The following is a 20235-nucleotide window of genomic DNA, read 5'->3' as shown; positions in this document are numbered from 1 at the left end:
GGCACTTCGATCAATAGGCAAATGATATAAAAAAGCCACAAAATTTATTTTCTAGATATTTTAAATACTCTAGATCAAGTCTAACAGAGCCGATCGTCGATTCGAAAGTCGACACACGAAAACAAAGTGGAAGCACGCGGAGCGCTCCATACCTTCCATAAGCATACCAAACGCACTATATATATACATTATATATACATAATAATATATATATATATATATATGTAATATAAATGTATATATATGAATATATATGTTATATATGTATATATATTATTTTTTTATATATATATTATATATATGTATATATATGTATATATATATGTATATACTATATATATACAGGAATTAGGCTACTATACTATTTATAGTATCGAGCTCCGTACTATAGTGTTGGTTTTCGACTTTAGGCGCGTTCAATCAACGATCCACACCGTTAAATATGATCTAGGGTATATGAATTTCTTAAGAATAAATTTTTGTTTTTCGATATCGTTTACTTAGTAAATAAATTATATCAAAATGGACGTGGAATTGAATAATCTTTAAAATTTGAGTATAGGACTTTTAAATTCAAGATCAAGAATGTTAACCTTATTTATATAAGTTTAAAGTATTTTCTATCAAAATTTGAAGAAAATTTAGATTTTTCTACACGTTAACTCCAAACTCGTCATAATAGCCATTGAAAATTGATAATTTTGAAATAGTTTTGATATAAAATAAACTATGTCGAAAAAATTATAAAATTTTATTTCTAGAAATTTAAATACCCAAGATCAGTTTTAACGGTGTGTGGATCGTTGATTTGAACGCCCTAAGATCGAAACCAAACTATAGTACGGAGTCCGCGTACTATAGATAGTATAGTAGCTCGCTCTATATATACAATATATATACATATATGTATATATACATTAATATACATATATATGTATACATATACATATACATATATACATTACATGTACATATACATATATACATATAATATACATATACATATTACATATACATATACATATACATAATATACATATACATATACATATACATATATACATATATAATATATTACATATATATGTATATACATATACATATATACATATATATATATATAATGTATATGTATATACAATATATTATATGTAATATATTATATGTTACATACTATACATATATATATGTATATACACTATACAATATTATATGTATATAATATACTAATATATATGTATATGTATATACATATATATCATGTATATGTATATAATATATATATGTATATATATATATACATAATATATTACTCATTGTTATACATATATATGTATAATATGTATATGTATATATGTACATATATACCATATACATATATACATATATATGTATATATACTATATATACATATATTATACATATGTATATTTATATATATGTTATATTATAATATACAGAGTAGGGCTAGAATACTTTTACAAGTATCACCCAAGTGATACTTGTGTGTTTTTAGCCAATTGATTTACTTTTTTATTACTAATAGTCCTTGGATCAAACACTATTCCACCTACCACCACTACCACCCCTACCACCATCATCTCAACCTACATCTCTCCATCCAATGGCTAAAAACACAAGTATCACATGGGTGATACTTTTACAGTATCACTTGTGTGTTCCAAATCACAACCTCAGCATCTCCATGCTTCCAATAGCCAGTAGCTCTCTCTATATCTCTCTCTCTCTCCTACATATATATATATATATGTATATGTATAATATATACATATATATAATATATACATATATATGTATAATCTATATATACATGTTATATATATATGTACTACATATATACATATATACTTATATGTATACATATATACATATATAACATGTATAATATGTAGTAATATATACATGTATATATGCTAGAGCAGGGCTGCTGTGCTCTCAGGAGCACGGAGGCCTCGCGCTGTCCTAAGCCGTTTTCGATGATGGAATTTCGAATCGACGATCGGCTTCGTTAGACTTGATCTAGCGCATTTGAAGTTTCTAGAAAATAATTTTTGCGATTTTTCGATATCATTTAACTAGTGATCGAAAGGATCAAAATCTATAATTTTTTAATGGTTGATATCTCGCGTGGTTTTCAAGTTTAACGGTGTAGAAGTATTCAAATCAGATGAAATTTTGATAGAAAATTCTTTATACTATCTATAACAAGATTTATATTTCTGATCGAAAATTTTAGTGCTATATCACCACTTTTTATAGGATTTTTATTTTCAGCCGTTAAAAATTATTGATTTTGAATCCTTTCGATTGCTAGGTAAATGATATCGAAAAATCGTAAAAATTATTTTCTAAAAACTTTAAATACGCTAGATCAAGTTTAACGGAGCCGATCGTCGATTCGAAAACTCCATCATCGAAAACGGCTTAGGAGCACGGAGGCCTCCGTGCTCCTGAGAGCACAGCAGCCCTGCTCTACATATATACATGTATATATGTATATATGTAGTACATATATACATGTATATATGTACATATATACATGTATATATGTATATATGTACATATATATGTATATATATACATATACATATATATATATATATGTAGAGAGAGAGAGAGATATAGAGAGAGCTACTGTGCTATTGGAAGCATAGAGGATCTGGTGCTTGGCCCTTACATCAATCCCTTTAATCATTTTTAACCTTTGGCTTAATACATTACCCTGTGGGGACCACTCAACCCTAGGGGTATTACTCAACCCTGGAGGACCGCAATCATCCCAACAGTACAATTCTTGATCCAAGGGTCAAAAAGTCGAAAGCATCAAATCCTCTGTGCTTCCGATAGCATAGTAGCTCTACACTATATATATATATATATATATATATAGAGTCCGGCTACTATACTTTTATGAGTATTAGCTTCCTAATACTCATAAGTTTTCGGCCGTTAGATCATACTATTCAACCAACTAGCCACTCAACCCTAGGGGACCACTATCATTTTAAGTGGGGGCCACCATCATCCTAACCACACATCTCATCAATCAACGGTTAAAAGTTTATGAGTACAAGGGTGTCTATACTCATAAAAGTATAGCATCCCCAACCTATATATATATATATATATATATATATATATATACTTTCGAAAGTATAAAGAAATTAGTGCTTCCGACCTTTTGGTCCTTGGATCTAGGGGTAGAGGATCAGAATAATAGTGGTCCTCCTTAGGATTGAGTGGTCCACCTAGGATTGAGTGGTCCCTCTAAGGTTATAATATTAATCCAAAGGTCAGAAATAGTCAAGAGGATTGATCCAAGGGCCAAAAAGTTGGAAGCACCAATTTTCTTATGCTTCCGAGAGAGCCAGCATCAGACCATTAAAAATTATAGATTTGTGAATCTTTGCGATCACTGGTAAATGATATCGAACAAAATCTGCAACAATTTATTTTCTAGAAACTTCAAAATGCGCTAGAATCAAGTCTACACGAAGCCGATCGTCGATTCGCAAAATCCATCACCGAAACGGCCTTAGGAGGCGACGAGGGCCTCCGTGTCCTGAGAGCACGCAGCCCTGCCTAAGCATATATACATGTATATTATGTACCGACAGTATATACATGTATATATGTCATATATGTAGATCATATATACATGGTTTTATTATGGTATATATGGTGGTGTGTATAGTGAGGTAAGTATCATGTATAGTGACGGTATAACATTATATAGTACATATTATGTATATATGTATATATGTACATATATAATGTATATTATATAGCATATAACATATATATTATATATGTAGAGAGAGAGAGAGATACTCAGAGAGGAGCTACTCGTGGCTATTGGAAGCAAGAGGATGCTGAGGTTGTGCTTTGAGACACCCAAGTGATACTTGTAAAAGTATCCCCCATTGATACTTGTTGTGTTTTAGCCATTGGATGGAGAGATGTGAGGTTGAGCATGATGGTGGTCAGGTGGTGGTAGCTGGTGTAGGTGGAATAGTGTGTTTGATCCAAGACTATTAGTATAAAAAAGTAAATCCAATGGCTAAAACACACAAGTATTCGACTTGGGTCGATTACTTGTAAAGTATTTAAGCCGCCTACTTCTGTATATATATACATATCGATGAGCATATATATATAACATATGTATCTATATATGTATATATATGTATAACATATATATGTATTATGTATATGTATATATGTACAATAGTACATATACATAATATACATATATATGTATACAATATATGACATATATTATATGTAATATTATATACATATAATATAGTATATACATCATACATAATAATATTGTATATACATATACATATATATATGTATATGTATACTACATATATATATCGGTAATGTAAATACATATATATATGTATATTTATATACATATATATATGTATATAACATATACATATATTATATGTTATATAGCTATAACATATATATATAATATATATGTTATAATGTATATGTATATATGTATATGTTATATTGATAATATGTATATTGTATATGTGTATATGTAATATATGTATATTGTATACGTATATGTAATATGTAGTTATGTATATGTATATATGTATAATGTATATGTAATATGTATATGTATATGTATATGTAATAGTATATGATATATGTATATGTATACTATACATATAGATGTATATAATCTACCTTGTATATATATGTAGTAAGCTGAGCTACTACTACTATCTATAGTACGAGCTCCGGTACATAGTATTTGGTTCGATCTTAGCGGCGTTCAAATCAACCGATCCACACCGTTAAAACTGATCTTGGGTATTAAATGTTTCTAGAAATCAAAATTTTATATTTCTTCGACATACGTTTATTAGATCAAAACTATTCAAAATTCAATATTTCAATGGCTATTTACTGACGATTTGGAGTTTAAACGTGTAGAAAAATCTAAATTTCTTCAATTTGATAGCAAAATACTTTAAACATATAAATTAAGAGTTATACATCTGATCTTGAATTATAAAAGTCTCATACCAATTTTAAAGATTATTCAATTTCCAGACCGCGCTCCATTTTGATATAATTTATTTACTAAGTAAACGATATCGAAAAAAACTAAAATTTATTCTTAAAAATTCATATAACCTAGATCATATTTAACCGGTGTGAGATCGTTGATCTTTGAACCCCTAAGATCGAAACAGACACATAGTACCGAGCTCGATACTAATAAATAAGTATTCGTAGCCTTAAATCATGTATATATATATGTTATACATAATATATACATATATATTACATATATTATATATATACATATATATATAAATATATATACACATATAACAATGCATACTATAACAATATATAGTAACATCTAATATACGTATATATATACCTATTCATATATAATGTATATTAATGGTACTTTACTATAAGTATGCGTTTGGTTGCTTATGGAAAGTATGGAGCGCCTCCGTGCTTCCACTTTGTTTTCTTCGTGCACTTTCGAATCGACCGATCGCCACTTGTAGACTTGATCTTAGACTATTTAAATATACTAGAAAATAATTTTGTGCTTTTTTATATCATTTGGCCTGATGATCGAAGTGGCTCAAAATCAACGCTGAAATTAAAATTAGCAAAATATGATGAAATAACATTAGAAATTTAGATCAAGTAATGATTCTTTTATATGGTAGAAAGAATTTTCTATACAAAATTCATGTGACTTTGGATATTCTCAACCACAATTAAACTGCAACTGGCTCAGCACCGCCATTAAAATTATTGATATTTGACCCCTTCGATCACGAGGCAAATGAACATCGAAAATCACACAAATTATTTTTTAGGTATTTCAAATACTCTAGATCAACTCAACCGAGCCGATATCGAAAGTCCGAAGCATCGAAAACAAAGCTGAAGCATCGGAGGGCTCCATGCTTCCCACTAAATACCAGCCTACCTATATATATATAAGAGAGAGAGAGTTGACTGGGCTAACTCATAGTAGCAAAATCTCATTGTTGCTACCAGGAAAAAACTTTGATCAACCTTTTCATTATTTCTAACTTGAATAAATATATAAACCAGTGGGACCACTCAACCCTAGGGGGACCACTCAACTCTAACCCGACTAATACATCTTGACGCCTACACAATTTTTAATCCAAGGTTAAAAACTTGATACAATAAAGAACGTTTTAACTATTAAAGTATCGCAGGCATAATTCTATATATTATACTAACGACTACTACTATGGCTATTAATAGCACCAGTCATTGGTGCTACCAATTTTGGCACATTGGATTAAGAGATGTGGTAGCGATGATGTGCGTCTCCCTACGGGTGAGTGGGTGGTTGGTTGAATATGTATGATCTAACGGTAAAATGATCAAAAGGTAAGCTAACGTCGGCGATAAAACTTGGTAGCACAAGTGCCGACTTATATATATATATATATATAATATATATATATAGTATATATATATATATATAAAGAAAAGCACGTATTTCAAATTTCGTCTGTCGATAGACCCATTTTTTGGTGGAAAAAAAATATTGATTCCTCTGTTCTTTCGTTAAATAAATAACATAATGAAACAACTTTAATTTCTGTTTACCTCTTAAAATAAAAGAAAGATACACTTATCCAATTTTTTTGCTAACCGAAAGATATTTAACGTCGTGAATTCTAATTGGTTCATCTAAAATTTTATTTAACTATTTTTATCTCTAAAATATGAAAAAAAAATTCTTGACTATTCACAAATTTTTGGCCAGAATCATTACTATAAATTATATTTCAATTCAAACTTAAATATAATTAAAATTATAACTTTGGCGGACTATCTATTATTATAATGGGAAATAATTAAAAGAATGGATTGGATTAATAAATTTGTTAAAATCATATTTTTGAATTTAATATAATATTACAAATTTATGATGCAATTTGTTAAAAAAAATTTATTCATACTTATTTATACTTCAATCTTATGAACCGGTTATAATCAACTGGTTAAAAAAGTATGAGAAATACAAATAACTCTTACTTTATCAATGCTGTTAAAAAGTAACACACTTCTCTATCGCTATTAATTTACTAAACATTAAGAGTTGAGTTATACTAAATTGATGAACTTAAAAGTTTAATTTTCTTGATTGTTTCGAATTATGCAAAATCGATAATCACTCCCAGTTTATATTTAAAATTTAAATTTAATATACCTAGCAATCCTTTATCTACTAAATATCAAAACATATGAACATTTAGAAAACACAATTGTAGTCTAAATACTTCTGATATAATATATTGATTTATTTCAATGTTAGTTGAAATTCTACCTCTAAAATAAATCATATAAACTAACATCTGTTAAACCGTGCCATTCTGCACGAAGGCCTCAATACTAGTAGTTATAGTACTATCATATAATATAGTATATATATACTATATAATTGTAACACTATAAAGTATATAGTAGTAATGCCTATAAGTAATATAATAATATATAACTGGTATGCTTATACTATAGTATCTACTAATATATCGTATGAATTATATATAATACAATTATATATATAGTATACCCTACAACTTATACGTATATATATCATACATAGTATACAGTACTAATATATAAGTTATATAATATATACAGGTCACTATATATAGTATACTTATAGTATAGTATATAATATTATACATAATAATACATGTCATATATATATAGCATATAGTTCGGCTACTATACTTTTTATCAGTATTGGCTCCGCTTATACTCATAGGTAGGTGGCCTTGCGTTCGGGAAACAAGGGGGGAATAAGCTCTGTTCCCCGCCTTATGTTCCCACACGCAATGTTGGCTTCCCGGGAACAGCTAGTTTCGCGGAATGCTGAACTGAGCAGGTATACCCGAGCTGAGACTGCTGTGGCCTCCCCCGCCAGGCCGACACCCCCCCCCCGCTTTTCGGAACCAGAGCCTTGTTCCTTGCATGAAACGAAGATTAATTCAAAATCAAATTTAATTGTTAATGGCAGTAAATTATTAAATTAATCTAATTAATATATTTAATCATTATTTTATTATTTAATAATTAAATAATTTAAATAATTTATTATTTATAATTAAATATTAAAATTACATAATTATTATGTATTAATTTATTATTTATAATTCATTAATAAATAATTAATAATATTTCTTTATTTTTTCTATTAATAATTATTAATAATATTATTCTTATGACAATCGATATATATTATTAACTTATTATTATAATTAATTTTATAATTAATAACTTATGTTTATTTATTATTAATTATTAATACTTTTTATTCTTAATAATTAATAATCGATATTTATTATAATTATTATTTATAATTAATAAGTAATAATTAATATAATTATCTATTTATTGATAATTAATAATAATCTTATTCTTAATAATTAGAAAAATGGATATATTATTCATTTATTATTTTTATCAATTAAATTATTATTCATATTATTATTAAATAAATATTAATATGAATTAAATATTAATAATAGATAATCCATATATTATTATTTATTATTTATAATAATTAATAAGAATAATCTAATAATAATATTATTTATTAATAATAATAATTATTAGATATATTAATTAGATAATGCCATATATTAATTTATTATTTATAATTAATTATTAATAATATATTATTATTGTATAATAATATTAATAATTATATTTCTAATTTATTTTTTAAGTAATATTTTTATTACGTATATTAGCATAATATAATTTTAATTTCAAATTATAACCTTCTTCCTCTTGTTTCAATCTAACGCATCCAAACACTATTTAGCTTATTCCTAAGGAAACCCAATTTTCATCCAAACGCAAAATTGGTGCTAGTTGCCTGCTTATCACCTGCACTTGTACCTATCCCTAAGAACAAAGCAGTTCTATACTTATACGCCGAACAACGCAGCCATAAGTTTCGATCCCTGTTAGATTATTCTATCATCCATTCTTCACGCCGTTCGATCATACTATCCAGCCAACTACCCCTCAACCCTAGGAAAACACTATCATTCTAAGTGGGACATCATCAATCGCCACCTTAGCAACCCCATCCATCAATCAACGGTTTAACAAATTTATGAGTACAAGTGGTTCTAACTCCATAAGATTATTTAGCGCCAGCCTATAACATATACTGTATATACATATATATATATATATATATAATATATATATCATATATATATATCTATAATATATATTATAATGTATGTTTATTATGCGTAATAGAGTCCGGCTACTATACTGATTATGAGTACGACCGCTCCTTCGGTATCATAAGTTATTTCGTGATAAGAGTTTCCCGACTCGAAGATCCCCACCGTTAAATGTTATCTAGAGCATTTGAAACATCTAGAAATCAAATTTCATAATTTTTCGATATCATTTACCTTACGATCACAAAATTGACAATTTTTAACGGCTGGTATGGAATACTTGCTAGTTTAACGGTGCAAAAGAATCCGAATAGGTTGAATTTTTGATAGAAAATTCTATTCACTACCTAGATAAAGATCAATAACTCCGATCTTAAATTAAAGGATCCGATCATCCACTTTTAAGACATTGTTCGATTTTGACCATTCATTTTATGCCCGCTTGATGGACTTTATTATGATTTCGAAAAGTTACGAAATTTATTTTTTAGAAGTTTCAAATACTCTAGATCATATTTAACGGAGTGGATCGTCGATTCGGAAGCTCCATCATCGAAAACAACTTATGAGTACGAATGACGCAATACTCATAATAGTATCATAGCCCTACTCTGTATGTATATATACATATATATATATCTTTCATAGGCTGTATATCTTTCTTAGAATAAAATAAAATTACGATAATACTTCTACTTCAAATTTTGATAGCTCGGATTTGACTGTTTTACCCTCGTAGTTAACTTTTAAATATTTAAAATTGTAGATTAATTTCTTACAAATAAATCCCTTAATATCGTGCACTTTTTATGTACTAATTATATAAAATTTATAAAATATAATTTATAGAACTATCATAAGAATTAGATAGTTACCAATATATGACATGCATAAAAAGTAAAGGTTTTATCTGTGAAGTAACTTTCATATGTGAAGTTCAAAATTACATAATTCTTTTATTAGAATATTATCTTCTAATAGTAAAGTGCGGATTATTCTCTTGTACTTTTTAGGAGAGGATATAATTTGGAATATGAAAAATATCTAATTTGTCTATAAAAATATGAACCAACAACTCTAAAAAGTGATTGTATAACATGTAGCATCAAAACTAAAATTTATATCATTCAAAAATTAATATGCATTAATATCTTGCAAGTAGCACTTGTATAAGCATCAAGAAACAAATACACAGTGCGTATATGTATGTACATAGGTACAATATACAAATTACTACATTTTTCCTCCTTTTTTTTTTTTTTTTTTTTTTTTTTTTTTTTTCTTTTGTATATGGTTTATGCGAGGGATTTCTCAGCTAATTTCTTAGCTTGGTATAGTAGTACAATTAAGTGGCATTATGTATCACATCAAAAGATAATTAATGCACTTGAATTTCACATGTTACTCGATTAATCAATTATTTATTTATTTTTATAGGTGACACGATTTCAAGGCGATGGATATGCTATTGGAATCAGCTGTAGCCTCCTCTTAGCTGACCCTTTGTTTTTAATCGAATTCCTCAAATCATGGGCTGAAATCCAAACCCAAATGCTAGCCCAAGGCCTCCTTACGAAAACCTCAATTTTCCACTTGGGCTATTTCCAGACGCCCACCCATCCCAAGCACGTCAAATCTATCCCCTTTGATTCCGCTGCTGAAAATACCGCCACTATTTTATTCAATATATCTTACAATAAAGGCCGAGACGAATTGCCCTACAAGGCGATCGCCTCTGCTTGCCTGAAGGAAGCTGCAGGGAGAGTCAACAGTAAAGTAGTGGACAAATTCTGTCTCATGATCAACTACGGCAATAGTATTCCCAAGGACTTGAGGATAGAATCATGCAGAAGGGCGGAGGTACCGTCACCACCTGTCGATCTTCGATTGGACAGCTCGATTAAGGTGGCGCAGTGGGACCAGTTGGGGATTGAGGAGTTGGTACTAACACAAGGAAATAAGCCGGTTCATGTGTCATACCATATGGTATCTCCTTCCTCCTTTTCTTCTAATAATGAAGGGTTGGTGGTGATCATGTCACCCTACAAGGAGATCAAAGGTGTGTTTGAGATGATGATAAGTGTGACAATCCCTAAGAAGTAGAAATTGCTAGTCCCCATGTTGCTATTATTGGTGTTTGTTAATTGGATTAAATGTGCTTAGAGAATTGATTTGTAATAAAGGATGTTTGTTGTTACTTGCAGACCATAATAAATGTTTGGTACTATTCTTTCTTTGGCTTTGTAAAGATGGCTGTGAAGGGCAGTGTCCTAATTTTTTGAGTCTTACTATGTTAGCAATTAATGAATATTTAGAAGTGTAGGCAAAGCTGCTATAAAACCTTATACTTGTCGTAGCTTCAGCAGAAGAACTTATCAGATTGTCGTACTCGTCTTATAGCATCCTCGATCTACGACGACCTTCTGGATCTTCGATCGAACGTCGTGTCTAAATCTCCCTTAAAATATCCTAATTCTCACAAAGAGATAAAGATAAGAATAGATATCCTGATTCTCATATAGAGATAAGGATAAAAATATCAATTAGGATATTAGAAGATCATTTCTTAATAAATAAGAAACATATAATTTATTCATATCTTTAACTTATTAGTATAAATAATAATCCATATCTCATTTGGATAGGGATGAAACATAACCGACCAATATGGACATATCACATGGCGACAATCCCCCACTTGGCTATATTGACCAATTTTCTCTTATACATTTTACTCATCATAAAGGTAATGAGGCATGCGACTTGACGAAAAAGCGTAATATAGGAGTGCTATATTATTTCAACATCCAACAAATGTAACACATCATTGACTAAATTCCTCTATGTCCTAGATATCTCAATACACACCGGATCAAGCATCACAAATCCGTCTCCAGTAACGATAGAGCTCGATCCCACAATCATTTCTCCTATTCATAATTATCTCAAGCAACACAACTGAGATAATTAACCACCCGAGCAATGAGTTACAAGACTTATATGTGTGCTATCCAAATATCTTCCGCAACTTGTCACATTAATTTATGTCGGTCTAAGCATTTTACTAGACTTGCTCCGTGAGATCGTATTCTCATGACCTTGAGATATATGTTATGTTAGTTACATCAGACCTCTACTTCATAATGCAGTTCTAAGTCGAGAGCAAAAAAGGTTTATTGCTCACACAATGACATAGAGGGGAGAACTTGTATCATTGTACTAACTAATCGACAAGTGTATACAGAATGATATATATGTTATGGCGGAGCTCCCACTCCATGGGCCGTACAAGCCTAGATCAAAGTACCACTTAGGCGCTTAATCTAACTGAAAGAAGGGCTAAAGTGCATGCCCTCTTGAGTTGTATTAACGAATATATAGTACAAGAGATTGTCTTACTATAGTAACAATGACTACTATAGTAAGAGTATAACTAGGATTACATACTATATAATCCTACTCTATAAAAGGCAATGATACTACTCTATATAAGGCAATAATGCACAATATCCTAATATAGCTAAAATATATCGTAACATCCTAATATAGATAAAATATATCGTAACATCCCCCCGCAAGCTAAGCATTCGGTGGTCGGATGTGAAGATTGAGCCGCAATATCGAAAACCGAGAGGATGACAGGGGCTTGGTGAAAATGTCGGCAAGTTGCTTGTCAGAAGGGATATAAATTAAGGCCAAATCACCAGACTGAACTTTTTCCTGCAAAAATTGATGATCAAGTTCAATGTGCTTCGTGCGAGCATGGAGAACAGGATTGGCCACAAGATAGGTGGTGCTGAGATTATCGCAATAAATACTGATAGAGCGCCATAAGAAAACACGAAGGTCACGAGGAGACGACGAATCCAGACTGTCTCAGCAAGTGTGTAGGCTACAGCACCATATTCTGCTTCAGAACTAGAACGACAAATGGTGGGTTATTTCTTAGCGGACCAGGAGATAAGATTTGGCCCAAGAAAAATGCAATATCCAGAAGTAGAGCGACATGTATCTGGGCAACCAGCCCAATCAGCATCAGCGAAGGCCACAAGAGAAGGACTGTCGCAGTGAGAGATAGGAAGGCCATAAGTCAGCGCCCCCCGAATATAACGCAGAATACATTTGACTGCTTGCATGTGTGGTTCATGAGGTGCATGAAGATACTGGGCAACAGAGTTGACGGCATATGAAACGTCCGGCCTGGTGAAAGTGAGATACTGGAGAGCACCAACGATCTGACGATAAGTGTATGGATCCTCAAGAAGATGCCCTTCATGGGAAGAAAGACGAGATGTTGGCGAAAGAGGAGTAGAAACGGGCTTACTATCAAGAAAACCATGTCGCTGAAGCAATTGATGCGCATATTTTTGTTGAGATAGATGAAGACCAGAGGGAGAAAGATGAACCTCAATACCCAAAAAATAATGCAGCGGTCCGAGATCCTTCATGGCAAATTCGCGTTGTAAAGTAATGATAAGAGCATCGAGAAGAGATGAGGAACTACCGGTGACAATAATATCATCAACATTCAAGAGGAGAACAAGAGTGCCAGAGGAAGAATGACAAACAAACATTGAGGGATCAGCAGTGCTGTGTAAGGACCGAGATTTTGGCAGTGTAGCTAAACTCTCAGTTGACGATGTTTTGTGTGTAATTTAATAACAAAAGAACTCGTCAAGTTTCAGGAGAAATCGAGTTAGAACGGAGATTTTACGCGATCTCCAAGTTTCACTTAAAGTGAATAGTAACTCAGTTTTCCGGAGAAGCCACGGTGCGAAGTTGGCTTCTGGCGCGTATCGGACTTCGTTCATAGCAGTCCAATAGCTCGTTTCGAACGGTTTGGTTATTCTAGAACCGATGGAGCTGACGGATTTTGAGTTTGACGCACGAATTTCGAGAAAATCCGAAAATACGTGTTTGTGCGTAGTTCTTCTGTTGGAGAGATGGATCGGATTTCGTCGCGAATCCGTGAAGGATCGAGGCGAAATGAAATTGTGAATTTGTTGTCTCCATCGTGCTGATCGCATTGGTGCGATCCGTTCGCAAATCTGACGGACGGATCTGCGGAGATCGTGCGTTGATGAGAAGAGGTCGGTGAGGGCAAAACGGTATTTTCGCGAAAGTCGCGACATTTTATGTACCGTTTTGCGTGAGATCGTACGTGGAGGGGTATTCGCGTGTTTTACACGCGCTGTGAGGGACTCAGTATTAAATACTGAAGTTTGATGGGCTTTTCCGCAATTTGCACCTTATATATATAGTGTACCTAGGGTTGTCTACCTTGGAACCTAACCCTAGCCATCCCTAGCTAACCCTAGTCGCCCCAGCCACCTTCACCTCGCTCCCCTGCCCTAGCCGCACGCCCCCGGCCGTGGGCGGCTGAGCCCCGGTCGCCGCCGAGCCATTGTCTTCCTCCCTCTCCATCTCTCTCTCCTTCAACCTTTCTTTATCTCAGGTTAGGGGCAAGCCCGAGGTTGCTCTCCTCTCTAGTGCTTCCCCTGGAGCCCCGGCGACTATCCCCGGCCGACCGCCGCCGCCCCTGCGGGCCGCCGCCGCCGCCGCGGCCATCCTACAGCCGCCCCAGGTCTGCTCGGGCCGAGCAGACCTGGTAGCTTCACCCCCGCGCCGCAGCCGCCCTTGTCCACCCCTGCGATCTCCATCACGGCCTCCGGCACCCCCTCCCCCGGCCGGAAGGGTCACCGCCGCCGCCACGCGCCTTGGGCGCTGCCGCCCAGGGCTGAAGACTGAGCCAAGCTCGGCGCGGTTGCGCCCGAGCCGCGGGCTGCCGCCGCCGTCGCCCACCGCCTCCTCCTCCCCCTCTGGCCTCTGGGGACCCGCCGCCGACGTCCCCGACCTGCCCGTGGCCGCAGCAGCCCCTGGACCCGTGTCCTAGCTCGTGTGGGCTTGCCTTTTTCCACCGCCGCCGCCGCTGCTTCCAGCCGCCACCCGAGGTGAGCTTGGTACTCCTCACCTCCCCCGCAACCTTCCCTGGCCCGCGCGCAACCCTCCGTGCCGCCGGTGGCCGGCCGGAGCAAGCTTGCTCCGGCCAAGCCCGAAATAGGGCTTAGTCGAGTAGGTTTGCTGGTCCGAGCTACCCGAGGCTCCCCGACCTCTGAGGAAGGGAGCACGGTGATCGTGGCAACTTTCTGATCATCGTGCTCACCTTATATTTTGTCGGGGAGACTCCGTTTCGCTGTTTCGGCGGTGTCGACCCTATTAAGCCTTTTCGGCTGCTATTCCGTGCTTGCGTGCATTTTTTCGGTGATTCGAGGCTATTCCGATGCCTCCGGAGGTGAGCACGGTGATCGTTGGTCAGTGCTGATCATAGTGCTCACCTTACTTTGGATCAGCGGATGTCATATCGGCCTGTTCGGTGCGATTTCCCCCGACTGCGCGCTATTCACTGAACATTCGGGTTGCTCCCGCGCTTCCCACAGTGAGCCGTTGCCCTCCGGATTGTGAGCACGGCCTCCGGCATGTCGATACCTGTCAGTACGTGCCTCGGCGGAACTTAGAAGTTCTTGGTTTGTGAGAACGAGCCATAGAAGTCGCCCGATTTACATAAAATGATGGATTTTATGTAAACATAGGGACTTTTATGCATTTGTACACCTTGTGGCTACTGTGGGCAGTGCATTGGTGTGTGTGGTGACCTTCGGACTGATTGTCCATGATCTGATAGCTTTTGCGAAAATTGAAAAGTCGATTCCGGCGCATTTTTCGGCGAAATTCGCCGAAAGAACGCGGTTTCGGTTCGGATTTCTTCCGACGTGGTTTGGTTATCCTGTAAATTATTGCTGAGCCTTGTTGGCTGGTCACCATCATCATTTTGTGGGTTCGGTGATGATGGGTGAGCGACGGTGGGTTTCGGTGTCGAAATAGACACTTTCGGGAGCCCGGATTCGTACAATTATCCGGCAATAATTGTGTAGCGGTGTTATCTTGTGTTTGCTGCCAAGACATCCAAACAGGAGTGTTTTGTGGCAGCGGGTGACTCGTGGTACGCTCGGCAAGTTTCGGGACACTTAGTGGGTCCCGACGGCGTCCCAGTGTAGTTTTCAGGACTTCCGGTGAGTTACGGTGATTGGTTTTGGGAAACCGATTACAGGGATCTTTTGTGGAGGTTGTGAGTCTCGTGCTTTGGGTTAGTGGGCTAGATACTGACCTGGTGGATCTTCGTAGGTCCGGTTGACTTGTGCATACCCAGTGTTCCGACGCGACAGTGACAGGTGGATACTTCGATCCGACGTCGGTACAGTGGTGCACGCTCGGTGATAGTTTCTTACCCTTACTCTGCTATTGTTACTATTGCATAGTACATATTGAGCGTTGCACCCATATTATTCCATTATACTCTGCTCATTGTTTGCATGCTTAGTATCCTGAGTAGGAGTAGAGTAATTCTATCTATATGCATATCTGTTGACCTGGTTGGTCGGTTGTTGCATTCTATATCTGTTGACCTGGTTGGTCGGTTCTTGTTCTTCGTATCAGTGACCTTGCTGGTCGGTTGGACTTTGTGGACTTTGGGTCCAAGTAACACATCGACTCTCTCGTCATGTGTTTCGATCTGGTTGATCGAGGTTCGGCGTTGTACGCCCTGGTTTCTGGCTTCAGCCTAGGCACCGGCTTTAGCCGGGTTTCGTTTGAGCATATCAGCATGATCTAGTCACAGCACTGTGTATTCTAGACACCAGGTTGGTTTGGCCTCCAACCAAGGGGTGTACGTATCCGGATAGGTTGTCGGTGACGCATGAATAAGCTCGCAGTGTCTGCTCTATGACAGGCAACGCTTGAGGTCTGCAGACCAATATAGCAGCATCAGATTGGGTATATTTGGACTTATCGTCTGGTTGACGCATATAACTATAGTAGCNTTATAATTTAAAATTTAAAAATTTTAAATTTTTACATTTAAATTTTAAAATCTAAAATGTCAGATTTTAAATTTTATCTGAAATTTGAAATTTGAAATTTGAAAATCTAAAATTTGAGATTTGAAATTTAAAATTTAAAATTTAAAATTTGAAATCTATTTTTCAAAATTTAAAATTTAAAATTTAAAATTTAAAAATTCAAAAATGAATATGAAATTTAAAAATTAAAATTAAATTTAAATTTAAATATTGAAATTAAAATAAAAATAAAAATTTAAAGTTTAAATCTAAAATCAGAATCAGATTTCAAGAAACAGCTTTTTACTGCTTCTGATTCTGGAGTCTTCAAAATGAGTTTTCTGATTCTAAAAAGTAGAATCAGATTTTAAAAGTGAGTTGCCAAATAATTTATTGAGCCGGAAATCACTTTTCAGCCCAAAAGCGCTTTTTAAAAGCTAGGCCATACACCCCCTAATCCGATCCCTCATTAGTCGAATCACTTGATTCGACAGTGGGCGTAAGTTTCGAAAGTCATCATTCATAGCCACTCCACCTCCTCGCGCACTTTCCGAAAGGAGGGTTTCGACCGAGTCAGCGGTCAAAAAAATCAGCTCGCAGCCGATGCCAAACAGCGCATTATGGGGGCTAGTGCAGTTTGGCCTGACTTTGCATCGTTGGCAGTGCAGTTTGGCCGCCCCAAACAGTGCCGGGCCAAACAGCTACTTTTTCTAACTGGAAAGCAATCACACTCCATCTTTACAAACTACAAAGGATGAGATATTGATGACGATTTCTAACCTAATCAAAATAAACCAAAGAAAAAAAAAAAAAGTTCAGACGTTGGATTCAACACTAATCAAAGTAAAATAATAGGAATCTATCTATTGCCGATCCCCAATCAATACGAAGATAGAAAAAAAGGAAAAGAAAAAGAAAAAGAAAATAATTTGATGTTAGTTCTCAATCCAGAGAAGAAAAAGTAAATTGAAACTCCAACATTCTCTATCAAATAGGGTCAATCCCTGTTTAATCAAAAAAATAAAAATAAAAAAAAACTCCAACATTAAGCCCAAATAAAAAAAAAAAGAAATAAAAGATATTCAAATTTCATATCAAGCACCAAATCTTCAACAACATCCAACTCTAGTCCAAACACAGAGAATAACTCTTAAATTCGATCATCACGAGAGTTCTAAAAGATCTTGAAGGAGATCCAAAAATCTTAACAGATATCAAAGAAAAGAGAGTCCTTAGAAGATATATGACCCAAAAATATATAGAAGATAATAGAGAAGGAATTGAAGAAAAAATCGATTAAACTGTTTTTTTTTTTTTTTTTTTTTTTTTTTTTTTTTTCTGCTGACTGAAAATTAGCCAACGGAGAAGTCTGAATGAAAACTCTGAACAGTCGCAATAATTACTAGATAGATTTTAATAGACATGGCGTGACTTAAACTGCATCTAATTAAGAGCGGGAATGACTCTCATATGATCATCAGTTGAATAGTAACAAGAGGAATCAACTAATAATAATTATAGAGGCTCAGAATTAGGGTTAATTGCTTGGTTCTAAAAATCATAGAAACAACCAGTACGTACAACTTTTATGAGTTGTAAAAATAAATTATGTATTATTAAAAACTTTAGAAGCCTCGTAATTTTTATTTTTTACTTTTTTGGTACAATTAAAGGTCCCCAATCCTTGACTTAATGCCTACATTGTCGATGGTGTGGTNCATCGGACCTAAGCCCACACATATTTAAGAAAATGACATGTCAAATAAAATTCATCAATACGATGTCAAAGCTTAAATGTAATAGCTATGAATCCATTTATTTATATATAATAAGTCTCATTCTCTTATTAATTATCTCATGCAGTCTAAGTTGTGCCATAAATTCAATATAAATAAATATACAACGGTAGCAGTGACCGCGACGGACGAGTGCGAAGCAGACGGTGCCGTGCACGTATATATTTTTAACCCAATAAATGAAACCAAATGAAAATAAATCAAGAAATTCTTTTTTTTTTTTTTTTTAAAAAGGCTCTAATTATTAATTGGACACCTGGTTCAAATTAATTAGCGAGGAAGATACCACGCAGGCTGGTGGGAGGTGGATCAGCTTATTAATTGCCCCAATTGTGACCACTGCACGACCAATCTCAGCCGCCCGATGAGCCTACCTCAGCCAGCCACCGTTGGATCTGTCCTCCTTGACATCGCCATCGCCCGTCAATCAATCCAACCAAAACGAGCCGCTTTCTTGCGGCATTCATTCACAGTCCACCGGGCACCACCAGCCCACCCCAACTTATTATTAATGCTGAGCAAAACGTAGGTGACTCCTGTTCTGTACCTCAGTTTGAAAATGCTTCACCTTCACTCAACTTTTCCAACAAGGTAAACTGTGTTTTTGATCCTCAAACTACCGTTAGCGCGACACTTCAGTTTTCGAAATTTAACTCGTCGCAATTTTTGGCTCGCACAACGAGACATATGACGCTTTAGTCCTTAAATTTTAATTAGTTGTAATTTCTGGTTCAAACTATAAGGTGTGTGTGATACTTTAATTCTCAAAGTTTTTTAGTTATTATAGTTAATTCTCACAATTCAAATTTTTTTTGAATAAGTATTGACGAATTATTGATATCGAAGTGATGTAATATCTTAATTATTATTGTATTATCAATTACGATATTACTTTAGTTTATAAAGTTTGGTGACTAAAATATTACGTACCTCATAATTTAAGCCAGACTTATTAAAATTTAAGAACTAAAATGTCACGTGACTCATATGTTGATAACCAAAAATGTACATAACTAGTTTTTAGAATATGTTTGATTCATGATTAGAATGTGTATAGAAAATTAAATTAAAATGCATTAGAATAGAAAGTAGAATACGAATGATCCATAAATATTTTATTTATTATTGGATTGGAATGAACATTTGGGTCATTTAGGATTTGAGAGAATGTTTTGATCAAATGAGAACAGAATGATGACGGAACATGAGAGGAAAATATTTGTGAGAGAGTTTTGAGTAGTTTAGTCTTGAATGCGTCAATTCAGAGTTCAA

The 20235-nt window shown here is 34.5% G+C and overlaps 2 protein-coding genes across 2 annotated transcripts in view; one reads left to right on the top strand and one right to left on the bottom strand.

Moving 5' to 3' along the window:
• The window catches only part of LOC109715031 (protein ECERIFERUM 26-like), a 38132-nt gene extending 26612 nt beyond the window's left edge, over positions 1-11520 (top strand). The window contains exon 2 of the mRNA XM_020239817.1: positions 10710-11520. Within this exon, the coding sequence (XP_020095406.1) occupies positions 10710-11375 (666 nt within the window). The 3' untranslated portion in view covers positions 11376-11520. The remainder of the gene's footprint in view (positions 1-10709) is intronic.
• On the bottom strand, positions 12852-14696 carry LOC109714767 (uncharacterized mitochondrial protein AtMg00810-like). Its single transcript, XM_020239479.1, has 3 exons — positions 14586-14696; positions 13227-13615; positions 12852-13068 (listed from the first exon to the last, which is right to left on the bottom strand). Exons 1-3 carry the CDS (start codon positions 14694-14696, stop codon positions 12852-12854), a joined length of 717 nt encoding a protein of 238 aa, XP_020095068.1.

The sequence above is a fragment of the Ananas comosus genome, linkage group 9, assembly GCF_001540865.1.
Source record: "Ananas comosus cultivar F153 linkage group 9, ASM154086v1, whole genome shotgun sequence".
Classification (NCBI taxonomy): domain Eukaryota; kingdom Viridiplantae; phylum Streptophyta; class Magnoliopsida; order Poales; family Bromeliaceae; genus Ananas; species Ananas comosus.
The sequence above is the reverse complement of the archived record's forward strand: the minus strand, read 5'-3'. Positions and strand labels throughout refer to the sequence as shown.

What these genes read in the sequence shown, in the direction of transcription:
- LOC109714767 (XM_020239479.1), bottom strand. Translation starts at nt 14,696, where the DNA reads ATGGAGAGGGAGGAAGACAATGGCTCGGCGGCGACCGGGGCTCAGCCG. An exon ending in AGGTGGCTGGGGCGACTAGG is followed by an intron (nt 13,616 to 14,585) that starts GTTAGCTAGGGA and finishes CAATTGCTTCAG; the next exon opens with CGACATGGTTTTCTTGATAG. An exon ending in GGGCCAAATCTTATCTCCTG is followed by an intron (nt 13,069 to 13,226) that starts GTCCGCTAAGAA and finishes CGATAATCTCAG; the next exon opens with CACCACCTATCTTGTGGCCA.